Genomic DNA, 20,178 nt, shown 5'->3' with positions numbered 1-20,178 from the left:
GTGACTGGTTATTGATTTAACATACATCGTGTTAGCATTGGTGTGTCTTTAAGGGAGCGGCGCTTTCTTTTCAAGAGTAATCGTTCAAAGTCCATGTTACCTGTCTAGACAGGTGTCTTTATATCTGTGCAGAGCATGCTGGGTCCCAGACTGACTGCAAAAGGAAGTGCCCCACATACGATGATGCAGCATAATGCTTTAGAACTCACCACCATTCTGTAGCTGTGATTAACAAAACCCCATCTACTGTGCATATACAACCTCAGGCTGACAACAGTGTTTCTATTTTATTATCAAACCACAAATTCCTAAATCGATACATTCTTACAATTCATTTCAGTGGCTATATAATTATAAGTAAACTATTGGCACTTAACAGTAAAATAATTCACAAAACACTGGGTCTGGGTCCAGCACATTTTTATGACACTCCAGCTAATGCAATACATGTAACGACAGTCTAAACCTGAAAACTCCTTTGTGCCTCTTCTGGTCTCTGCTTAAAGCATTTGAACTGACACTTTGTGCAGAGACATCATTTAAAAAATTTACAACTGATTTAACAATATTAGTGTATTTAATCATGCTAAAGTGTTTATTTAGTGAGGCAAGGTCTCAGTTTGTACTGGTGGATTGAATATTTAGCATCAAAAACAGAATAACCAAATTCAAGTTTTACATACCAGCATCAGAGCATGATGACCCAAGTTCCATAACACGTGTAGCTACACAATAAAGGCTGCAAAAAGAAATATTTTCCACTTGACTTGATTGATAAATTTCAACAACTGAATGATGAGTGGCTTTTATAATAGAATAGGTGTGGTTGTATTTCTAAAGATATGGCTTTTGAATTGAAAATCACTTTCAAATTTTTGTATAGATTCCCTGCAACACCTCAGTTTAAGACAACACGTGTAACCTGGCAATTTATTTTTTGAAAGTGCACTTCACTAACATTTGGTCACTTAAGGGATCATAATTTCAATTCCTTAATTGCTTTAGGCCTGTCAGCAGCTTAAACATATGCATGTTAAAGCACTTAATAACTCACTATGTCTCTTATGCCCCTGTTTCCCACTGGATAACCCCAAGTTGTGTATTAATTACATTAACAAACTTCAAGGAACCTTGATCCACATTACCTCAGATGTCCCCTTGGGGGCACTGTGACCATTCACGCCACTTTAAAGTGCTGTGCATACAGGAGGAGTCAGTTAAGGGTGCAGAGGTCCTATAAACTCGCCTCAGGAGAGAAAGGAAACAAAAAGATTCCTGAAACTTAGTGGGAATGTGGGAAACTTTTGAAACCTCCAATTTAAAAGCTGTTCTCATTTTCTGATAAACATTTTTATCATTGACCCAAAACCTGAAAGGGGGAACTCATCTGCAAGGACGCAACTGCATCCAGACAAAAGCGTTTTTCAGATCCACATGGATCTCCTTCTGTTGGTTGCTTTGCTTCTGTTCTCAGAGTAGTGGAAGTGACAGATGCTGTGCTTCCCTCAGTAGGTGTATCTGGAGAGTGGTGTGTCCTCCATCAGATCATCCTGGAGAAGATCATTAAAACAGGATAAACTGTACTTTTAGAACAGTACAGATGTTATGAATGCATTTTTAAAGAACACATGAATGATTTCGTCTTTTTTCTAACTATGGCATCCATAGAGCCCTTAAAGTCACAAAAAATATTTTTTACTTCTAATCTTGTACGCATAGAAGCGTCTGTAAATAAACAAAGGGAGCTGTGAGAATACACAGTCAAAGGTAACATGTAAATGAAAGAAATTATTTAAGTTATTCATGAGAAAATTTCTCCTTGAAAAGAACTGACCATACTAAATGAAGGACTTGGTAGTTTCTGTTCTTTTAGGTGTCTAGCTAGCTGGACCACAAGAGCACTTTAAACACCAACTGAGAGACGGTTCTGGCCAAGTTATGGCCACGATGTTCTCCATGTTGGTTGATATTGTAGAATTCGAAAAGTTAACAGCTCATTTTCAAAACATCAGCTGGGCAGAACATTTGGTGATTTAGCGTTCCAATGGCCCAGTTGCACAGCAGACCTTTTATCACAAAAGGAAACTCTCAGGTGTGTTGAAGATTGCTGTATTCCACTTAGAGGAGATCCTCTGGTTGTGCGTGCTGGTCCACTATCGCTGTTACTGGGACACTACTGGAAATGAGCCCTTGTTACTGTTATCCACCTGTGTTTTTCCTGCGGGGACAAGTCCAAATGTCTGCTGTGCATCCAGTCCATTAAACGTACTGTAATTTTGTACTGCACTTCATTTAACTTGGGGTCCAAAAAGTCTCCAAAACCACTGGATCCTGCATTTCCCATACTGCAACTTGATAGTGTCCTTCATTAGACTCTCCCTGCCTGCTAAACACCCACTTGTTTCAAACACCACACCCCCAGCTCATAAGAGAGAGAGAGAAAATTAGGGCAAGTATGTTTAATTAACAACCTCCTTGTACTAAAACAAATATATGCGCAGAAAAGTGTATATACCATGGGCAGATCCTGCAGTCGATGGAACTCCGGATGGTTTGTCCGCTGGCGGAATTTGAGGAAGAGGATGATGAAGGCGACAGCAGTGGTGACAATGAACACTGACAACAGACCAGCCAACAGGGGGTCCAGAGGGGAGCTTGAGTGGTAGCTGGAACCCTTTAGGTCTAAATGACACAAAAATGGACGTAATACAACATGAGAGAAAATAAAGCCGCCTCAAGAGGCCTAAAACAACACACTTTCACCTGTCCATCACCTCACCTTCATCTCCAACATTAAGCTCAGATGGGACCTCCTGGTGTGTTGGCCCCACAAGACCCCGGCCTATAGCTGAGGTCAGAGTGTGTCCTGTGATGACTGTGGTCAGCGATTCAGACTGAGGCTGGATGGAGGAGGTGGTGGGGCGTGTATCCTCTGCTGTGTAAGCTGCCCGAGATGAAACGGTGGTGAGGGGATGTGTGGTCAGGAGGGCTCTGCCTTCAGTGGTTGAAAGGTGCTGTGGAGGGGTGGTGCTCTGCACAGTCGGTGTGGATGAAAGGCCGTCTGCAGCAGCTGAAAGTGGGGATGTGAGGACAGTGCTGCTGTATCAGTTCAAAACAATACAGAGAGTTCTTCAAAGGACAGAGTCGCCAGAGGTAACTCTACACTCTACGCCCCCATGAAAACTGATCACTCCCACTGACATTAAAGCTGCTATCCACAATGTTTTTGTTGTCAGGTTCCTGCTTGACGGTGCCAAGAAACCCTGTGCCAGCATGATGGCAATGGCTGTTTTCACTGTTACACTGTTTGTATTCTCATGCATCTAATCGAAAGCATAATAATGGTGATGGTCAAATAAACAGACAGCCACACAAATGTTTTCCACCATCTTGCAAACTGTTATCATGGAGGAAAGTGACCAAAACTTTCAGCTTTAAGTGACAGAATGCCAATATACAATAAAGGATTGTGGTGTTGATTCACTAAACATTATACGTTAGTGGTTGATTGAAAAAAAATATCAGCAGTTTTTTTATTATTATACATTAAAGCAGTTTTTAGTAAAACTGAAATATTTGCTGGGTCTGACTCCTCAAATGTGAATATTTTTAGATTTTCTTACTATTTTATGTTAATTTGAATATGTAAACTGCATATATTTGTGTTGTATTTTATTTTAATTTACAGGAGCTTCTATGTTGTCAGTTACTTCTGTCATGCCTGGTTTTTGGTTATGCTTTGTTTTTGATTTTTGAGTCCATGTGTCATGTTCCATGTGTGTCTTATGCTTCCATGTATTATGTTCAAGGTTTTTGTCATGTCCTGTTTTATTTTGAAAGTGTCTCTTCCCCTGTGTGCCCTGTTTTCATGTAGCTTTGCTTTAGTTTTCCTGATTGCTTTCTCCCTCCTGATGTGTGTCACCTGTGTCTCATTGTGATGTCTATTTAGTCCTTGTCTTCCCAGTCACCTTTGTCAGAGTGTCTGCATTTTTCCCCATGCCATGCCAGGATCTGCATTTTTCCCCCATGCCATGCCAGGAACTTTTGTTTTACCTTGCTATGCCTTGCCATGTTTGCCCAGGAGTTTTTTGCCACAGTAAGTGTGATTTTTGAGTTTAGTTTTGTTTAATAAAAGACCATTGTTTTTGGACCTCCACCTCGCCTGCCAGTCTTTTTGACTCTGCATCGGGGTTCAGCTCTTTCTCTGTGTCAGCGACGCCGTCCATTCTTGACAACTTCTTATTTTGTCAATATTTTTATATCCTCTGTAAAAGCTGCTCCATATACACTATATAGACAAAAGTATTGGGGACCTGACCATTACACCACATCCTAAATACACATACATCAATATGCAGTTGGCCCCCTCTTTGCAGCTATAACAGCTTTCACTCCTCTGGGAAGCCATTCATGCAGTAGAGCATTCGTGAGGTCAGGCTCTGATGTTGGACAAAAAGGCCTGGTTCACAATCTCTGTTCCAGTTCATCCCAAAGGTGTTGGATGGGTTGAGGTCAGGACTATGTGTGTGCTCATCCAACATGTCTTTATGGACTTTGCTTTGTGCACTGGGACACAGTCATGCTGGAAAAGGACCTTCACCAAATTGTTGGTACAAAGTTGGAAACATAGCATTGTCCAAAATGTCTTGTTGTGATGAAGCACCAGTGAAGATTTCCCCTCACTGGAAGTGAGGGGCTGAGCCCAACCCCTTAAAAACAGTTCCATTTAGAGGTGTGATTGGATACTTTTGTCCATATGGTGTACATTAAGATAAACACACCAGGCCTCTTTCCTCTTTCAACACGAGTATATTCTTAGTCAGCTTTAAGCATGTGTCTGTTTACATCATGTCTGACAGCTCATGCTGACAGCTGGGGAGGAGGCTAAGGCCTGAAGGCGTGACAAACATTGTATGTCCTGTAATTACAAGTCAGACTACCTGCAACTGTTTACATGTAGGACAGAATGAAGGGAAAGGCAATCACTGGTGTTCCAGTGGGCAAAATGGCCAAAAGATAATGAGAAAGTACTACCTCATCATAATACAACACTGATGTTTGGCACTGATGGAAAGACATGCTTGCAACATGTTTTGCATTACATCACAAAGCAAATCAAGGTAATTAGTGATGTAATTTTTTTAGATTTTGAAGTGAGAAATTGCAGCACCAGCTTTTGCAAAAGTGTCAATCTCCACAGGGACGGAGAGAAGTGACAACAGCAGCTAAATATAGGGACACAAGAGTGTGATCTGGAAGGCATTATGCCATATTGTTGGCTATTTCTGAGCTGCTCAAAGAGGCTACATTGCATCAGCGGAGGGCTTTTTATATATCTGATCTTGAATGAGGTCACAACACTCGTTCTCAATCTCAGTCCAGTCAGGTGGGGCTCATGGGGTAGGCTGTGTTCCTGGAACTCAGTCTCAGGAGGGAGTCTGTGCTTCCAAACAAATTTTAGTGTGTTTGACGTTTTATTTCAAAGATCTGTACAACGTAAACAGAGTGAACTGGAAAATTAGACATGCACAATTATTGGAATGATAACCATAATTTCTGTTTCCGGGTTTTGATGTGAAAGTCTGGACTTTTTTAAAAAGCCATATAAACAGTGCATGCAGAGTTGTCCTCAGTACCTGAAGGTGAAGGAGTACCAGGGTGAGCAGTCATGACGGCAGGTGCATTCGTGTGTTGAGGTGTAGCTGCTGCTGCAGAGCTTGTAGTCAACAAGTGTGTTTTAAATACTGAACTTGTCTGTGTCTTAGAATGGCCCATCCCTTCAGTCTTTGTAACGGTGATTAGAGCTGAGGATTTGCGTCTGCCTGCAGGATTCTGTGTCCATGTCGGGACCCCATTCCCAGGACCCTCTGTCAGGTAAGGAGCTGCTGAGCTTCCAGTATGACTCGGGATGGCAGTCAGGGTGAGGACGGGTGGCAAAGCACTGCTTTGACCTATGAAATAACAGGTAGACAATACAAGAACTGATCATTTGTTTTGTGTATAAAATGACATCTAAAATAAATAAATAAATAAAATATTCTGATATTTTGTTTTGTGTGATCAACCATCCCAGACCAAAAGATATTCTATTTGTTGTCATTAAGGACTAAAACAGAAATTATTCACATCCTGAAGGCTTGGAACCAGAGATATTTTTTCTTTGATTGCTAATTGCTCATCAGTTTAAGTTGCAGGAGTTTTTTTTTTTTTAATTAAGCAGCTACTTGATCAGTCAACTCACTGCAGCTCTAAAAACACAAAGATGTTCAGCTTACTTCCGCAAAAGTCCAAATATCAGCAAACCCGGCTGCTTGCAGATAACTCAACCGATTAATTATTGAAATAACTGTCGACCAATCTTCTGTCACAGTCTAATGAATTAATCGACAAACATATCAGTTTTCTGATACCAATGTCTTGATATATTAAGTCTAAACTGTGTGGACTGACAGCAGCTTTGAGTGTTGAGTATTTTGCTGTTGTCCTGCGTTAAAAGTGATTAATGATGAAAATGACATCATCTGAATGCGGTTCGAATAAAACAGGATATGGCATAAACGGATCTGAATAAAATTGTTGCTCAAGGAAACTCAAACTGATCTGCGCACACTCTGCTGAGCCTACGGTGAAGTTAGCAAAAGAAATCAATAGAATTTAATATAACGTCCAGATGCAACCAGCAGGCTGCAGCTCTGTATCAACTTTGTATAAGATCATCAGACTGTCCAGAGCATCATGTGCTGAATCGGTAACAAGTCCAGTGCACGTCAGCAGGGATGACACCTCACCTTTTGTTTGCGATGAGCCGGTAAGGACCACCAACACGCAAAACACCAAATTAATTTCAAATGTCATCTCATTCGCGGCCTTTCCCATGCAGATCACAAATAAAAAACGCAGCAAAGCGGGCTCTTCACGGCGGCTCTGCGTTTCAGCTCTGGGGTTGTTTCCGTTACGTGATTTGACAGGGCACATCATCAGGGCTAAAAATATCCTGAGGGAGTCGGGCAGAAGAGAAGCAGGGGTGGGGCTGCATGGCGGCAGGCTGCGCGCAGGCGGCGGTGGGAGCACGAGAGACGCGCGTGTTTCAGTCCAATAGCAGAAGCGCTTATTGTCACTCATCTCACTGCACAGTCATGTTTCACTGTCTGTCTCTGTTTTCCCACTCATCTCTGCATCCATTCCTCTGCAAATACATGTTTCAGACGCTGTTGCTCCGCTGCTCCAATCAGATGCCAGTGCGTCAGAGGCGCAGCTGTGTGCGTCAGGAGCGCCTGTTGTAGAGCGCTGCCGCGCTCAGCACCATCTAGCTGAAGTTTGACTGTATTCATGATTACTGTAGGCGTGTTGCAATGTTACTTTATAGACATTAAACAGTGATAGGTGAACAAGTGCCGGTGTTTGTAGGGGGGAAATGTGAAACCGCAACTTTTGAGCCTCTCAGAGGTCAGTGTGTCGTCATGTATGAGCGCACTGCCCACATGGTTACTGTGTGGACAGCTGAGGGACCCGCTGCGTCCTTTGTCAGCGTGCTTTGACACACTTCAGAGGACCGCGTATGCTCTGTTTGACTGCTCCTTTCTGCCCACCAGCCCGTAATCTGTAAAGGAGATCCAGCGACAACAGACTCTTCCTTCACGCTGCGCCGCATGGAGCCTCCAGCCAATCCGGGAGACGGCCCGGTGGAGTTGGAGTTAACGGTGGAGAATGTGGAGTCGGTAAGTTACTAATCAGTCACGGCACTGGATGACTCGAAACTGAACTGAGCCTACGGATGGAGCTCCTATAGTGCCATTCAAAACACCCAAACTCATTTGAACACACGTGGTTGTCAAAGAGAAGAGCTGCATCAGCATCACATGTTGATTTTGGTATGTTCCACTTGCTATGATCACTCCAGTGAAAGTAAAACAGCTGCAGTTTGGTCAGATAGAAAACGGCAGTTTGTGACTCTAACACAGGGGATCAGACAAACGGGACCATTTGTAACATGATACCAGCTATAAGCATATGCTGTCCTAATAATAACTAACACCATGTGCTTTGGATTAGTTGCTGTGGCAACACATTTCTATTCTATTTCTATTCTAACAACTGACCATCGTGCATCATGCACGATTATTAATTCTTGTAGTAAATGCAGCTCAAGTATAAAATTGGTCATGTATCAACTTGTTACTTAAAGTAAGACACAGAAGCATTTGTTGTCATTACTACTGTATACTCCTCAGGTAAAGTGGATAGGAAGTATGGGGAATTAAATATTGATCGGTCAATAGTATTATGATTCTGATCAATATTATTTGTTATTACCAAAATGGCGTTTTCTATTGGTTGTTCTCTCCTCCTCCAGGCTCTTTACCAGCTGTACTTTGACCCGGACATGGAGCGTAAGAATGTGGCCCAGAAGTGGCTGACCCAGGCCCAGGTCTCCACACATGCATGGCAGTTCTGCTGGGCCCTGCTTGGCCCAGACAAGGTCTGTTCTTGTATTTTCCCATCATTGCTGATCAGAATATTTTGCTATGGCGTGTTCAAAGGTAAATGTATAGATCTGCAGCTGCTATTTCATCTGCCTGTCTCTTTGCAGCTCCCAGAGGTGCAGTTTTTTGGCGCCAGCACCCTCCACACCAAGATCTCTCGTCATTGGAGTGACCTCCCCACAGACCAGCATGAAGGCCTGAGGGTGCAGCTCCTCTCCCACATCCTGCGCTTCTCCTCAGGGCCCAAAATGGTGCTAACCAAGCTGTGTGTGGCCTTGGCCGCCATGGCTCTTCATTTAATTCCACAGGCTTGGTCCCAGCCTGTGGCAGACATGGTGAGGGCCTTCGAACCGCAGAAGCCTGGCTCTGAAGGTGGCTCTGGTGCCACCCAGGACCCTCAGGCACACTGCCTCGCTCTACTGGAGCTCCTCAATGTACTTCCACAGGAGTTTCAGAGCAGCCGGCTGGTTCAAGCTCGTCGTGCTCAGCTGAGGGAGGCCCTGACTGGGGAGTGGGCGGTGGTGTGCTCCATGCTCCGCCAGCTGCTGCAAAGTCAGGACTCCTTGAACCAGGTGAAGGAGAAGGTGCTCCACTGCCTGTCCAGCTGGGTGGGGCTGGACGTGCCGTTAGGGGAGAGTCATGAACTGGTCCAAGACTGTTTCACGGTTCTGTCCAACCCCGAGCTGTTCGACACAGCTGTGGAGACCATAGTTAATGCCATCTCACAGCCTGACTGCCAGAGGTGAGAAACATGCTGGTTTGTAAATGCAGTAAGGTCAAGGTGAATTTTCCTCTGTGTGAATCAGAATCATCAATGTGCGTGCAGGTACACTGACGCTCTGGTGAACTTGATGCCCCTGGTGCTGGGTCTCCATGACCAGCTGAAGACAGCGGCTCAGGACGGGGACATGGAAACCTCACATGGTATCTGCCGTATTGCTGTCGCCATGGGGGAAACGCACTCCAGGTACACGCAGCTACACAAACTCACACACACCACAGCTCCTATAACCCTAACTTTATTAAATGACTTTTATTTCTTCTTTTGGGTCATTGTGTTTGTGTATGACAGGGTTTTATTGGAACAGGTGGAGCACTGGCAGGAATATCTGGCTTTGGTTAACATGATTCTTTTTTGTACTGGTATCCCTGGCCACTACCCAGTGAGTGAGACCACCAGCTCCCTTACACTCACCTTCTGGTACACTCTGCAAGTAAGATGAATGCACGTTTTGCAGAGTCCAATTTTTTTTTCTCATTAAATGTTTTTTCTTTTCAGTTAGTAAGTTACTCACATCATTTGTATCTTTGTCCATCAAAGCATTTAGTAACCAAACTTTCTTTCTAATTATTTTCTTGCCCATTCAGGATGACATCTTGTCATTTGAGGAGGAGAAGCAGGCAGTTTACCTGCAGGTCTACAGGCCAGTTTACTTCCAGCTGGTGGATGTGCTTCTCCACAAATCCCACTATCCCTCCCAGGAGGATTATGCCGCCTGGTCTTCTGATGACAAAGAGCAGTTCAGAATTTACAGGTAAGACCCAAAAACAAAAAGAGGTTTTTAAAAAGTGGATTTTACTTGTTTTTTTCTTTCCATCTTTTTTACATCTTACATCTTTTTTTAAAATCATCTTAAGGGAAACATGTTTTCATGGCTATTTTGCATTTCAGAGTGGACATTTCTGACACTCTGATGTATGTGTATGAAATGCTTGGGGCAGAGCTGCTCAGTAACCTCTACGACAGGCTGGGCAGACAGCTTATGGACCCCCAACAGTCTGCAATATGGCAGGTAATTAATCAATGAAGCTCTTACTTTTAAATGAAATGCTTATTCAAACACTGTGCATGTCAAGATCATCACATCTGGCATATACTATAAATTGTAGGTAACTGTGTAAAGTGGAAAATCTCCAGGGATGGAGTGCAAGTACATATTTGCTCAATTTCATTTTGATTACAAAGTGCTTCAGTACTTTAGCATGATACATACAGTATTTATAGAACATAAAGCTACATGCCACCTCATATGTTTCCTGTCCCCCTCTCTTGACTTAACATTATACCTGGTTATTCTCCATCTTAAGGACACAGAGGCCCTGTTATTTGGCTTCCAGTCCATAGCTGAGACCATAGATGTGAACTACTCCGATGTCATCCCTGGTCTTATCGGGCTGATCCCCAGAATCAACATCAGCAACGTTATGCTGGCTGACACCGTCATGTACACCATAGGTGCATTCCCAGTCACCTGTTTACTGTTGTGTCCCTGTTAATTTCTTACTTATCTTAACAGAGATTGTGAGCCAGGCCTTTTAGTCCAACATCAGTGTCTGACCTCAAAATGCTCTACTGCAATGCATGAATGGAGAAAAATTGGAAAATCTTCCCAGAGGAGTGGAAGCTGCTATAGCTGCAAAGGGGGAGACCCACTCCATACAAATGTCAGTGTATTTAGAATGCAGTGTAATGATCAGGTGTCCCGTCACTGGGCTATCAATTAAATGTAAATTTTAATGCTTTAGCTGAGAGCAGAATTTTAGAAATATGCAACCATGACTATTATTATTTATGGCCTTAGCTCTACATTTTTGTGTTCTGATCTGTAACAAATTCATTTACATTCACTGTCCATTACATGTAACCCTTACTAATTATTCCCTGTTGGCCAGGATCGCTGGCTGAATGGCTGGCCGACCACCCAGTGATGTTGGGTGGGATCTTACCCATGGTGCTTCAGGGCCTTGTGAAAGCAGAGCTATCTGTGTCCAGTGTATCCACTCTGAAGAGGATCTGCAGGGAGTGTAGACACGACCTCAGCCCCTACGCTCAGGACATCCTCACTGTGTCACAGGTCAGACTCACGGTACTTTTAATTTTTTTAAACATGGCCGTGATTATTTTATATTAACGCTTATGTTCCTCTGCAGGATGCACTGGCGAAAGAAATTCATAAGGTGAGTAAACAGCCCACCAGACACTCCCTGTTGTTTAAAGACGAATGCACCAACCGTCTGTCTGGAGGACGTCCGGTATGATGTGTGCTGCATGTGTTCCTGTGTGTCTGTGTGCAGAGCAGCCAGTGCATGTGGTTGATGCAGGCTCTGGGTTTCCTCCTGTCCGCCCTGCCGCTAGAGGAGGTTCTGGTCAGACTTCATTCTCTCATCACTCCTCACGTCCAGCAGCTGGATACACTGGTCCAGCAGGAGGTACGTCAAAAGAAATTCATGCAATTTCTATAGGAAACCCTATAAATCCATTTGAAGGACATTATTGTTTTGTTGCTGAATTTAAAAACATATTACTTAAGTGTATTCTTCCCCTACTGAGCAGTTATATATTATTTGAAAGTACGCTTTCAATGAAAGTACAGCTGAAGTGGATTTTTGTATGCTACTCTAGCAATTGCTTTTAGAACTAACACCACCAAAGTGTTCAAAAAAAACGCAGCCAGCACTTAGATGAAGACTGACGGAAATAGGAGGAGCAGTTTACTTTGTTTTTTCTCCTGTGTCAAACACAGTCACAGTTTAGAAAAGAAAATTCATCTTTCAACCTTCAAGTTCAGACAGTCATACTGAAGTGCAGTAATCCACTTTGTCTCCCTTTATAGCCTAATCCCACTGATAAACAGACGATCATCCATATCCTGGGGATGCTGTCCAGTCTCTTTACCACTCTGGACGTCAACAGACTTTCAGACAGCGTAGAGGAAGCTTCCAGCCCGAGACTCACTCCCTCACAGAGCACACAAAATCCAGTAGGTTTGGCCATTAAAAAAGGTTGCAAATAAAAAAATACGTTAACTTTAAAAACCTTTTTTTTAATTTTTTTTTTAAATCAGCTCTCAGAATGGGCCTTGTGCAACTATATTTCTAAACATGGAAAATAACTGATTTTTTGTTTTTACAATTTCAAATGTACTGCTGGACAAGTGAGGTCAAAATTTTATTTCAACTATTTCTTTAGGTTGTTGTTGTGCTACAGCAAGTGTTCCCATTGATCCAGACCATCCTTAGTAAGTGGCTTGATGACTCAGAGGTAGTGGAGGTAGGAGGGTTTTTACTGCTTGCATAAATAAACGCATTAGTACGATGTTGCGTGTATGATATACCTGCACGTGTCCACTGCCTCACGCTCACCTCACGGCTCTCCCCTCCCCTCCCTCCAGGCGGTGTGTGGGGTATTTGACAAGTCGGTTCGAACTCTCCTACATGATTTCGGGCCCATGGTGGCTCAGCTGAGCGGGATGCTGGGACAGATCTACAGCGCCTTCCCACAGGCCTCAGCTCTGGATCTGGCACGGCAGGTACGCCCCCACAGATAGAAGATGTGATGGAGACTGTTAACATGCTGGTCATTCTCTCCGTTTCTTTTTAGATGGTTCACATATTTGCCGTAGAGGAACACCACATCTCTAACATCGCAAGCCTTATCCAGGTGTTGACTTCTGCCACACTTACTATATTTCAGCAAGGTAACTAACACCTGCAGAGAAATTCTCTTTTATATCCAGACATTGTTGCGTGATCTTCTATTCGTTTGATAGGTCCACGCGAGCATCCTGATATCGCAGAATCGTTCATGCACCTTCATGCTCAGGTAGGCGGAATGTTTTTGTCTGTTGTTGTGCACACGACACAGAAGTCTTTGCATAATTACTTTGCTTTTCTTTACTGTTAGATTCTTAAAAGAAAGCCCGATTTGTACCAGTCTGACCAGTTGGATGTCAAAGCGCTGTTTTACTGTGGTGAGTAACCATTCTCACAGATATGACTCAGTAGCTAATGCATGAAAATGATTTCCTGCACCTTTCAATCATCAGTGGATACCAAAAATGTCAGAAAAACTGATGAAAATGAATAGGATGACAATTCTACTCTAATGTATATATAATATGCAATATATGTTCAAATCTGTCTTTTCTGTAATTTCTGTAAATGAAGAAGTTTAACACAATGAACACAAAACTTTTCCATTTCCCATGATCTTGAAATTTTTGCCTCAGACAACCACGTGTGTGTCTCACTAGCTCCAGCATTCATTAAAACTATATTTTTACCTTGTGTTTACTCCAGGGATTTTATCACTGAAGTTTCCAGAGACGCCCACAGTTAAAGCTGCCAGTCTGTTCTTTGTAAGTTGAGGCAGAAATGCTCAATTGCTTTTTCATTTGAACTCACGGAAGCTTGCAGATTCTTGTTATTTTTGTCCTGACCCTGACAGACAGAGCTGTTGCCTCGTTATAAAGACATGCCCTCGCTGGCTGATGTGTTGCAGATGGATGGAAAGCTCCTGACAGAGACCATCCTGCAGGTTAGTTAGCTGCAGACATAAAACTGTTTGAAACCGTTCACTGGTATAATGAAGTGTGTGCCTTATTATTAAAGCAGTGAATTCATGATATTCCTGACAACTGATCTAATCTTAACCTGCCCTATGTTTTTGGATTTCTGCCTCAGGCGGTTGGAGGCGGGTCTCCTCGCAGTCTGACAGAGCTCTTCTCTGAGGTGCTGTTGAGTCTGAACAGACACTGTCCCTCCCTACTGTCCCAGTGGCTGGAAGAGACACTGCAGGCCCCAGGATTCCCCTCCGCTCAAGTGTCCACGGAGCAGAAACACACCTTCACACAGCAGCTTCTAAGGTGAACAGAACCAAATATCTGTTTCCATTTGCAAAAAAAAGCAGAGTTTATGTTGTCAAAAGTTAAAAAATGATTAACATATCCTGATTGCATCATGGACTTTGTGCCAAATTGACACAAAAATCCAATGATGCCTTGAGACATAATTCGTCTTTTCTTTGTTCCAGGGAGCAAACCAACAAACGCCGTGTGAAGGAGATCGTGAAGGAGTTTTCTCTGCTCTGTCGGGGCCTGCAGGGGTCTGGATACTAGACTGTTAGACGGAGCTGGTAGCTCTCTGACTTTTTTTTGTCTTGAGAAAGTCTAAAAAACAAATCTGATTCTGTTTCAATGATAAATGGTGCCAAACAAGACTTTTTAACTAAGGCAGGTGACACTGGACTATCTGGACTATCAAACCTCTTATAGTTTGAGTGAGCCAAAGCAAAAACTCAGATCAAGTGGAGTTTTATTAGGGAGACTGGACCCTCTGTGAAACATGTTTTTAACAAAATACTGTACCCCTGTCACTTTCAAAGCAGGATTAAATGAAAGAAGAAAGTGTCGTGTTGCCTTTACCTTATCTCCAGGCAGCGATACACCTGGATCCAAACCTCTTCTCCACCTGACAAAAAACAAAAATAAACAGCTCGTTCTTTGCAGCCGCATGAGCAACTGTGTGCGAGTGTTATTATTTATTCTTTCTCTTCTGTCGTATACAGCTTGATCATATTAACACATTATCAAAATATAGAAACCCCACCCCCACCCGAGCCAGGCTTCTTCTTCTTTGTCTCTCTGTTACAAAGGAGGGCCTTTTAAAAACGTGATGTCATTACATTTAGCTTAGAACTCTCGTACATGTATAATTTTGCTAATATATATAATAAAACAATTTCATCACATCCACAACAGAAAAAAAAACCAATGACTTTTTTTAAGCAGACAACGTGTCCTGACAATAGATTGTTTTTACTCAGTGACGTCACTGTGAGGGATGGCAGTTGTTGGAAGTTGTAGAAAAAGTGTCATGGCGGTGGTTGGCGCACTGAGATGATCCAGTCTGTGAGTGAGTTTGGTGACTCTGTGACATTTCAACCACAGCTCAGCAGGCTCCTAATGACTTCAGTCCTGGCTGTTCACTACCGTATTCTCGTGAAGAGGTTCAGCACTGACTTTGATTCCTGTGAAGAGAAAAAAAAAAGGAAACAAAACATGTCCTGTGGTCCTTTATTTGCTTCATCTGTCAGGAGAATGCCAACTTCAAAATGCTTTGAATGATCTTCAAGGTGTCATTTGGTGAATTTCAAGAATTTACAAGCAAACGTGAATGAATTTTGTCAAGAAATGAAGGCGAAATTAACTTTCAAGCCGTGTTTCCAGAGAGGTGATTTGTGTCTCATGGATATGTGGCGCTGTACCTGACACATACACATACCTTAGTGCAGCGTGTCTTACTGAAGACATTCCAGAAGCGTAGTGTTTCGTCCCCAGCTCCTGTCACGATGGCCTCCCCATCTGGAGACACAGCCTGAGAGGGGAGGACAAGCAGAGAAGATGAACTACTTGGTGTGTGTGTGTGTGTGTGTGTGTGTGTGTGTACACCTGGAACTGGACATGCTGAGAAAACCAGTGAGAAATCCAGCAGGGAAACCAAGTACAGTTAATCAAGTCTTTAGTATTTCAATGTTACGCTACTCCACTGCATTTCAAAAATAAATATTCTATTTTTTACTCCACTTATTCAACAAAGTTAATTTATATAGTAAAGTAGGATTATAATGCAGGACTTTCACTTTTAACAGAAAATTTATTCACTGTGCTATTACTGCTGTTATCTTAAGTACAGCATCCGGACACTTCTTCCACCACTGGATGACGGCATGAACACACTGGACAAGAACACATTTAGTGTGTATTTCAGATACTAAAAGCAGGAATAAGCTGGTAGTGCAGTTAAAGGGACACTCCACATGCACGGCCATTCACTTAACACTGCAGTCTTACCAGATACAGAACTCTGTAGGAATGTCCAGTCAGCTTGGCCACCTGGGTCAGAGATGGATACTTCCACACCAGGATCTGGTTCTGAGAGTAGCCGTGAGTGCTCACCTGTCAACAAGTATCAGGTAACTAAAAATACATCCAGTAAACTGCTATTGTACACAAAATATATGGGCTTACGTCACTCATATATACATATACTGACTATCTGGATATAAAAGTGTATATTAGGCAGTCGACATGTTACAAATGACCCTCAGCTTTAGACAAAAATGCAATAAAAGTGTTAATTAACTGTTAGGTATTAACATCCCAAAACTGAGAGCATGTGTACTACTATGGATTAAGAAGATATTTTGAATCATGATTGCTTTTCATTTTAGCAAGCATTATACTATTACTATTATACAACTATTATTCCACTGGTCTTGCTAAAAGGCAACACTTAAGTCTCAAAGACACAGAAATCATCAAAGAACAAAATATCCACGTACAGAGACTAAGACTCGGAGGAGAAACGTACATTTGTGTGTGTGTGTGTTTGTGTTTGTGTGTGTCTCCTCTCACCAGTTCATTGGCATGTTTGGACCATGCCAGGTTGCAGACCTGAGAGCCTGTGTCCGTGCTCTGCAGCGCCTGACCCGTCAGCGTGTTCCAGAAGCGCAGGCAGCGATCGGCCGTGCCGCCCCCTGACGCCAGCAGCCCGTGTTGGTGCGGGGACCAGGCGATGGCCTTCACCGCCGCCAGGTGGTCACTGTATTGCTGCACTGGGAGAAGGCTGGAGCTGTTCCAAACCAGCAGCTGGCCAGGAGACAACAAACAATGGAATCACAAAGCTTGGATGTGCCCACTTTTTACTGTCACAGATTATTTCAGAGTGCAAGAAGTGAAAAGTTTCAATCAAAAGTTGCTGACAAAAAAAAGTTTGAAATTCCCTCACCTTGTTGTCGTTGCCTCCGGATGCGAGGTGCTGGTGGTCGGGAGACCATTTGAGGCCACACACTTCTTGTCTGTGACCTTGCAGCCTCCTTTCAGCAGTGGGGGAGGTTCGGACGTCTCGCTGTAGGATCACTCGGTCCCGACTGCCAGACGACAGCTGCTCTCCGTTCCATGCCAGTGCACCTTGGGCACAAAGGGTAGGAAGGGGGGGTCTCATATTTCACTGTGGCTGACAAGAATCCATCTGGTGCTTCTTGATGTGAAAGTAACACATGTTTGAAGGTACAATATGCAGGATGTGTTGGAATTTAGGGCTATGGTGAAGCAGACCATAAAAGACTGTAACCAGCCATTTATGACTGACCTACACGTGCCGAGTGACCCTCCAGACTGGTCAACTTCCTCCCTCCTGCTGCGTCCCAGATCTGAACGTAGCCTTTGTGAGTTCCGACGGCAACAAGACTCCCCTGATGGGACAAGAGCAAAAGTCAAGTGCCACTGTTATTTTCACATTATTTCTTTCCTACAACAGATAATTTTTCTCTCATACAACTGTTACAAATAAGCAGCGGACTCATCCTCACCCTCTCATTCCAACATACTGATGTAACAGAGTCCCCATCCACTGACAGGTCACATAACCTGGTCACCTATAAACACAAAGTATAAAAATGAATCATTTGCTCTACGCTCTTCGGAAGATCAGACATAGATAACATTCCTTCAGTCCTAGACAACCGAGAGGAAAATACTGCAATAAAACTCGTCTTTATGTGGACCTTACCTGGCTGGTGCAGGCACTCCACAGGTAGACGCAGGCTCCCAGGCCAACACTGAGCAAGTTGCCCGCTGACCAGTCTACCAGGTTGAGGTAGAAGTCATCCTGCAGCTCCGGAGCGTCCAGCACTTTAAAGGGGATCTTAGAGATCTTGCGGGCTGGTTTACGAGGGGAGCGGAGCAGCTTGTGACTACAGAAACATCAAGAGGAAACGTTACCCAATGGCACTGTTGAAGCACTGTATCTGTGCAGTGTGAGGAATGTGAGACATTTCATACCTCTTGTTACTAAGTGGAGAAAGGGAGTATGGTGAGACCTCGTTATCGCTATCAGAAGGCACTCTCTTAGTGTGGACAGTGTACTGCAGGGGACGGATGCACAACAGTTAGGGATTATTTTACAGTTCAGTCACAAACAGATTATATTACATGCCCTTGTTAATATTTTTTAAAAAGCAAATGTGTTGGCCATGAATGCCTTATCGACATGTTACTGAGAAAGTTGAGCAACAATGTTTTTTTCACGACTCCTACCCTAAAAAGGCTGTGAGAGTCTTGAGAGACGACTGCATGCCGCCGGTCGTCCGTGTGAGGGTCTGGCACAGTCTCAATCCCTGCTCCCAGTAACTCATTCCTCAGCAGGGCAGCATACGCCACAGCGTCTGGGGGGGAGCGACAGTGCAAGTGGTGACGGAAACACAGATAGGCTAAATTTACAACTGGGATGAAGTACAACTTGGCATTAAAAAAAGAAGTCTGACCTTTGCTGGAATCTGAACTGGCATCCTTTGCTTTATGGTTCTGGTTTGGGGAGCGACAGTTCTCCTGCAGAGGAAACGAAAGGTAAGTCCCACAGTGTGTTTGTGGGGCAGTGGTGATTAGCTGACTGAGTAGATGAAGAAACAACTGCTCACATTGGCATAGTGGAAGTTGATGCTCCAGTTGCTTCCAGCACGGGTGGGAATGAAGCGGTCCCCTGACTTGACACTGACAGGACTGCAGGTAGCACTCACACACTGGGATGGCCAAAGAGGGACATCAAAGCCATGAAAATTCAAGCAGGGTTCGCAGTGTTAAAACAGGTGAGCGTAGACCATTCAGGGCCTTGTCCACACCATAATATTTGGGTAAGAAGAACCACACCAGCTCCAGACTATCATCCATCTATCGTATATAGTAAATACATAAACAAGGCGGTCTGTTTCATAAAACAGATTTTCTCTGTATGTCACCTTGGACAGGCGGGCCTCTGTCGGCAGATTCTGGTGGTTGATTTGCCTCAGCAGCCGTCTCTCGTACTCTTGGTCCATCTCCTCAGGGCCGAGGAGCAGCAAGGCCCCTTTGCTGCCCTCCCCGCCCCCCCTTTAAACCTCCGCTCCCTCCCTTTGAGGAACTGCGCACTGGATCCCCATCTCTGAGGAAAAACAGGTTAGCTTAATTCAGAACAGAAAACAATGTGGAGAGCCCAAAGAAAAATAAACTCAGACCAAATGGCCTGGTTAGCATGGTGTCCGTGCATGTCGGCGTAGGTCAGGTGGTGTTTGTGTCACCATTACATGGTTTAAAGACCCACGTCTTTTGTTGCTGTTGCTTATTCGCGTACTTACAGACAGTTGTCGATGTAAATTCGCTAAACAGCTTCACAGTGCGCTAATGACAGCCGCGGCGTTGTCATGGCATCGTGCTCGCGCACACAAGAGCCCATTTACAAGTAATGTAACGTCAGCTGACGACACTGCTGCTCGACGGACTGCGAAGCTCTCTTACCCGACTGACGCGGTGGCTCAGGTCACCAAATCAACTGTCATCTTCGGTTGAAAAATCAGCGGTACGTTGGAGAAACTGCGGTCGCTTTCTTCCAAATGACAGCGGTACATCCAAACGCCAACGCGAGTCTCTGATGTTGTTTATGTTCGCGACAAAGATGGCGACCGAATCAGCTGTAGCAGATATTGTTTAGTTGACTTCTGCTGTCTGTGCAGTCAACGCAGTGTATGGCTCCACAGCGACGCCCGCTGGCGATAGATGCTCAGTGCGTGTTTATGGTAGTTTTTTAATGTGGCCACAGGGTGCCGCTGCTGCATTGTAAAATTATTCGCAGAGCTCTTCCAAGTTCAGTTATTCCAAAGTATGAATTTTTCAAGTGGAAGTAGTACAAAAGAATACATTAGAAAAAGTATTTTTCAGCTTTATATTTATATGTTTCAGAGTGGATATTTCAAACTAAAGGACTACACTTGTTCCAACAGTGCTCATATAATATGTAATACTTCAAATATATTTTATTTGGTGCATTGCACTAACAATGATGAATGATTTCCGTACTTGATATTATTCATGAAGTGAGAAAT

The 20,178-nt window shown here is 43.6% G+C and overlaps 3 protein-coding genes across 6 annotated transcripts; 1 reads left to right on the top strand and 2 right to left on the bottom strand.

Annotated features, from left to right (window-relative positions):
• Window position 1: 1 nt before the first annotated feature.
• Window positions 2-7,265, bottom strand: LOC124069350. The gene is made up of 5 exons (XM_046408436.1): window positions 6,789-7,265; window positions 5,637-5,951; window positions 2,780-3,070; window positions 2,516-2,682; window positions 2-1,550 (listed from the first exon to the last, which is right to left on the bottom strand). Exons 1-5 carry the CDS (start codon window positions 7,120-7,122, stop codon window positions 1,506-1,508), a joined length of 1,152 nt encoding a protein of 383 aa, XP_046264392.1. The 5' UTR covers window positions 7,123-7,265; the 3' UTR covers window positions 2-1,505.
• Window positions 4,038-14,438, top strand: LOC124069347 (importin-13-like). Of its 3 annotated transcripts, none has more exons than XM_046408432.1 (23): window positions 4,038-4,096; window positions 5,766-5,874; window positions 7,593-7,718; window positions 8,354-8,479; window positions 8,591-9,225; window positions 9,310-9,450; window positions 9,556-9,697; window positions 9,852-10,018; window positions 10,156-10,276; window positions 10,572-10,719; window positions 11,157-11,338; window positions 11,415-11,441; window positions 11,559-11,693; window positions 12,098-12,244; window positions 12,454-12,534; window positions 12,656-12,793; window positions 12,865-12,961; window positions 13,034-13,086; window positions 13,168-13,234; window positions 13,563-13,621; window positions 13,711-13,800; window positions 13,947-14,128; window positions 14,296-14,438. In XM_046408432.1, exons 3-23 carry the CDS (start codon window positions 7,650-7,652, stop codon window positions 14,378-14,380), a joined length of 2,892 nt encoding a protein of 963 aa, XP_046264388.1. In that variant the 5' UTR covers window positions 4,038-4,096; window positions 5,766-5,874; window positions 7,593-7,649; the 3' UTR covers window positions 14,381-14,438. The 3 variants fall into 3 exon arrangements, with proteins under 3 accessions (XP_046264388.1, XP_046264387.1, XP_046264389.1); XM_046408431.1 differs by lacking the exon at window positions 4,038-4,096 and adding an exon at window positions 5,439-5,658; XM_046408433.1 differs by lacking the exons at window positions 4,038-4,096; window positions 5,766-5,874 and adding an exon at window positions 7,308-7,446.
• Window positions 14,439-14,760: 322 nt separating this feature from the next.
• Window positions 14,761-19,817, bottom strand: fzr1b (fizzy/cell division cycle 20 related 1b). Of its 2 annotated transcripts, none has more exons than XM_046408434.1 (14): window positions 19,595-19,817; window positions 19,060-19,241; window positions 18,742-18,843; window positions 18,589-18,652; window positions 18,362-18,489; window positions 18,107-18,189; window positions 17,835-18,018; window positions 17,635-17,700; window positions 17,415-17,517; window positions 17,052-17,233; window positions 16,679-16,912; window positions 16,115-16,219; window positions 15,546-15,638; window positions 14,761-15,291 (listed from the first exon to the last, which is right to left on the bottom strand). In XM_046408434.1, the coding sequence occupies exons 2-14, from the start codon at window positions 19,135-19,137 to the stop codon at window positions 15,250-15,252; spliced, it is 1,464 nt and encodes a 487-aa protein (XP_046264390.1). In that variant the 5' UTR covers window positions 19,138-19,241; window positions 19,595-19,817; the 3' UTR covers window positions 14,761-15,249. The 2 variants fall into 2 exon arrangements, with proteins under 2 accessions (XP_046264390.1, XP_046264391.1); XM_046408435.1 differs by lacking the exon at window positions 19,595-19,817 and adding an exon at window positions 19,435-19,578.
• Window positions 19,818-20,178: the final 361 nt, after the last annotated feature.

The sequence above is a fragment of the Scatophagus argus genome, chromosome 13, assembly GCF_020382885.2.
Source record: "Scatophagus argus isolate fScaArg1 chromosome 13, fScaArg1.pri, whole genome shotgun sequence".
NCBI lineage: Eukaryota > Metazoa > Chordata > Actinopteri > Scatophagidae > Scatophagus > Scatophagus argus.
The sequence above is the reverse complement of the archived record's forward strand: the minus strand, read 5'-3'. Positions and strand labels throughout refer to the sequence as shown.

What these genes read in the sequence shown, in the direction of transcription:
- LOC124069350 (XM_046408436.1), bottom strand. Translation starts at nt 7,122, where the DNA reads ATGAGTGACAATAAGCGCTTCTGCTATTGGACTGAAACACGCGCGTCT. An exon ending in TGGTACTCCTTCACCTTCAG is followed by an intron (nt 3,071 to 5,636) that starts GTACTGAGGACA and finishes CCCCACTTTCAG; the next exon opens with CTGCTGCAGACGGCCTTTCA. An exon ending in GACTGCAGGATCTGCCCATG is followed by an intron (nt 1,551 to 2,515) that starts GTATATACACTT and finishes GATCTTCTCCAG; the next exon opens with GATGATCTGATGGAGGACAC.
- LOC124069347 (XM_046408432.1), top strand. Translation starts at nt 7,650, where the DNA reads ATGGAGCCTCCAGCCAATCCGGGAGACGGCCCGGTGGAGTTGGAGTTA. An exon ending in CACCGTCATGTACACCATAG is followed by an intron (nt 10,720 to 11,156) that starts GTGCATTCCCAG and finishes CCTGTTGGCCAG; the next exon opens with GATCGCTGGCTGAATGGCTG. An exon ending in TGGCGAAAGAAATTCATAAG is followed by an intron (nt 11,442 to 11,558) that starts GTGAGTAAACAG and finishes GTCTGTGTGCAG; the next exon opens with AGCAGCCAGTGCATGTGGTT.
- fzr1b (XM_046408434.1), bottom strand. Translation starts at nt 19,137, where the DNA reads ATGGACCAAGAGTACGAGAGACGGCTGCTGAGGCAAATCAACCACCAG. An exon ending in CAGAGGCCCGCCTGTCCAAG is followed by an intron (nt 18,844 to 19,059) that starts GTGACATACAGA and finishes TGGCCATCCCAG; the next exon opens with TGTGTGAGTGCTACCTGCAG. An exon ending in CCGGAGGCAACGACAACAAG is followed by an intron (nt 16,913 to 17,051) that starts GTGAGGGAATTT and finishes TCTCCTGGCCAG; the next exon opens with CTGCTGGTTTGGAACAGCTC.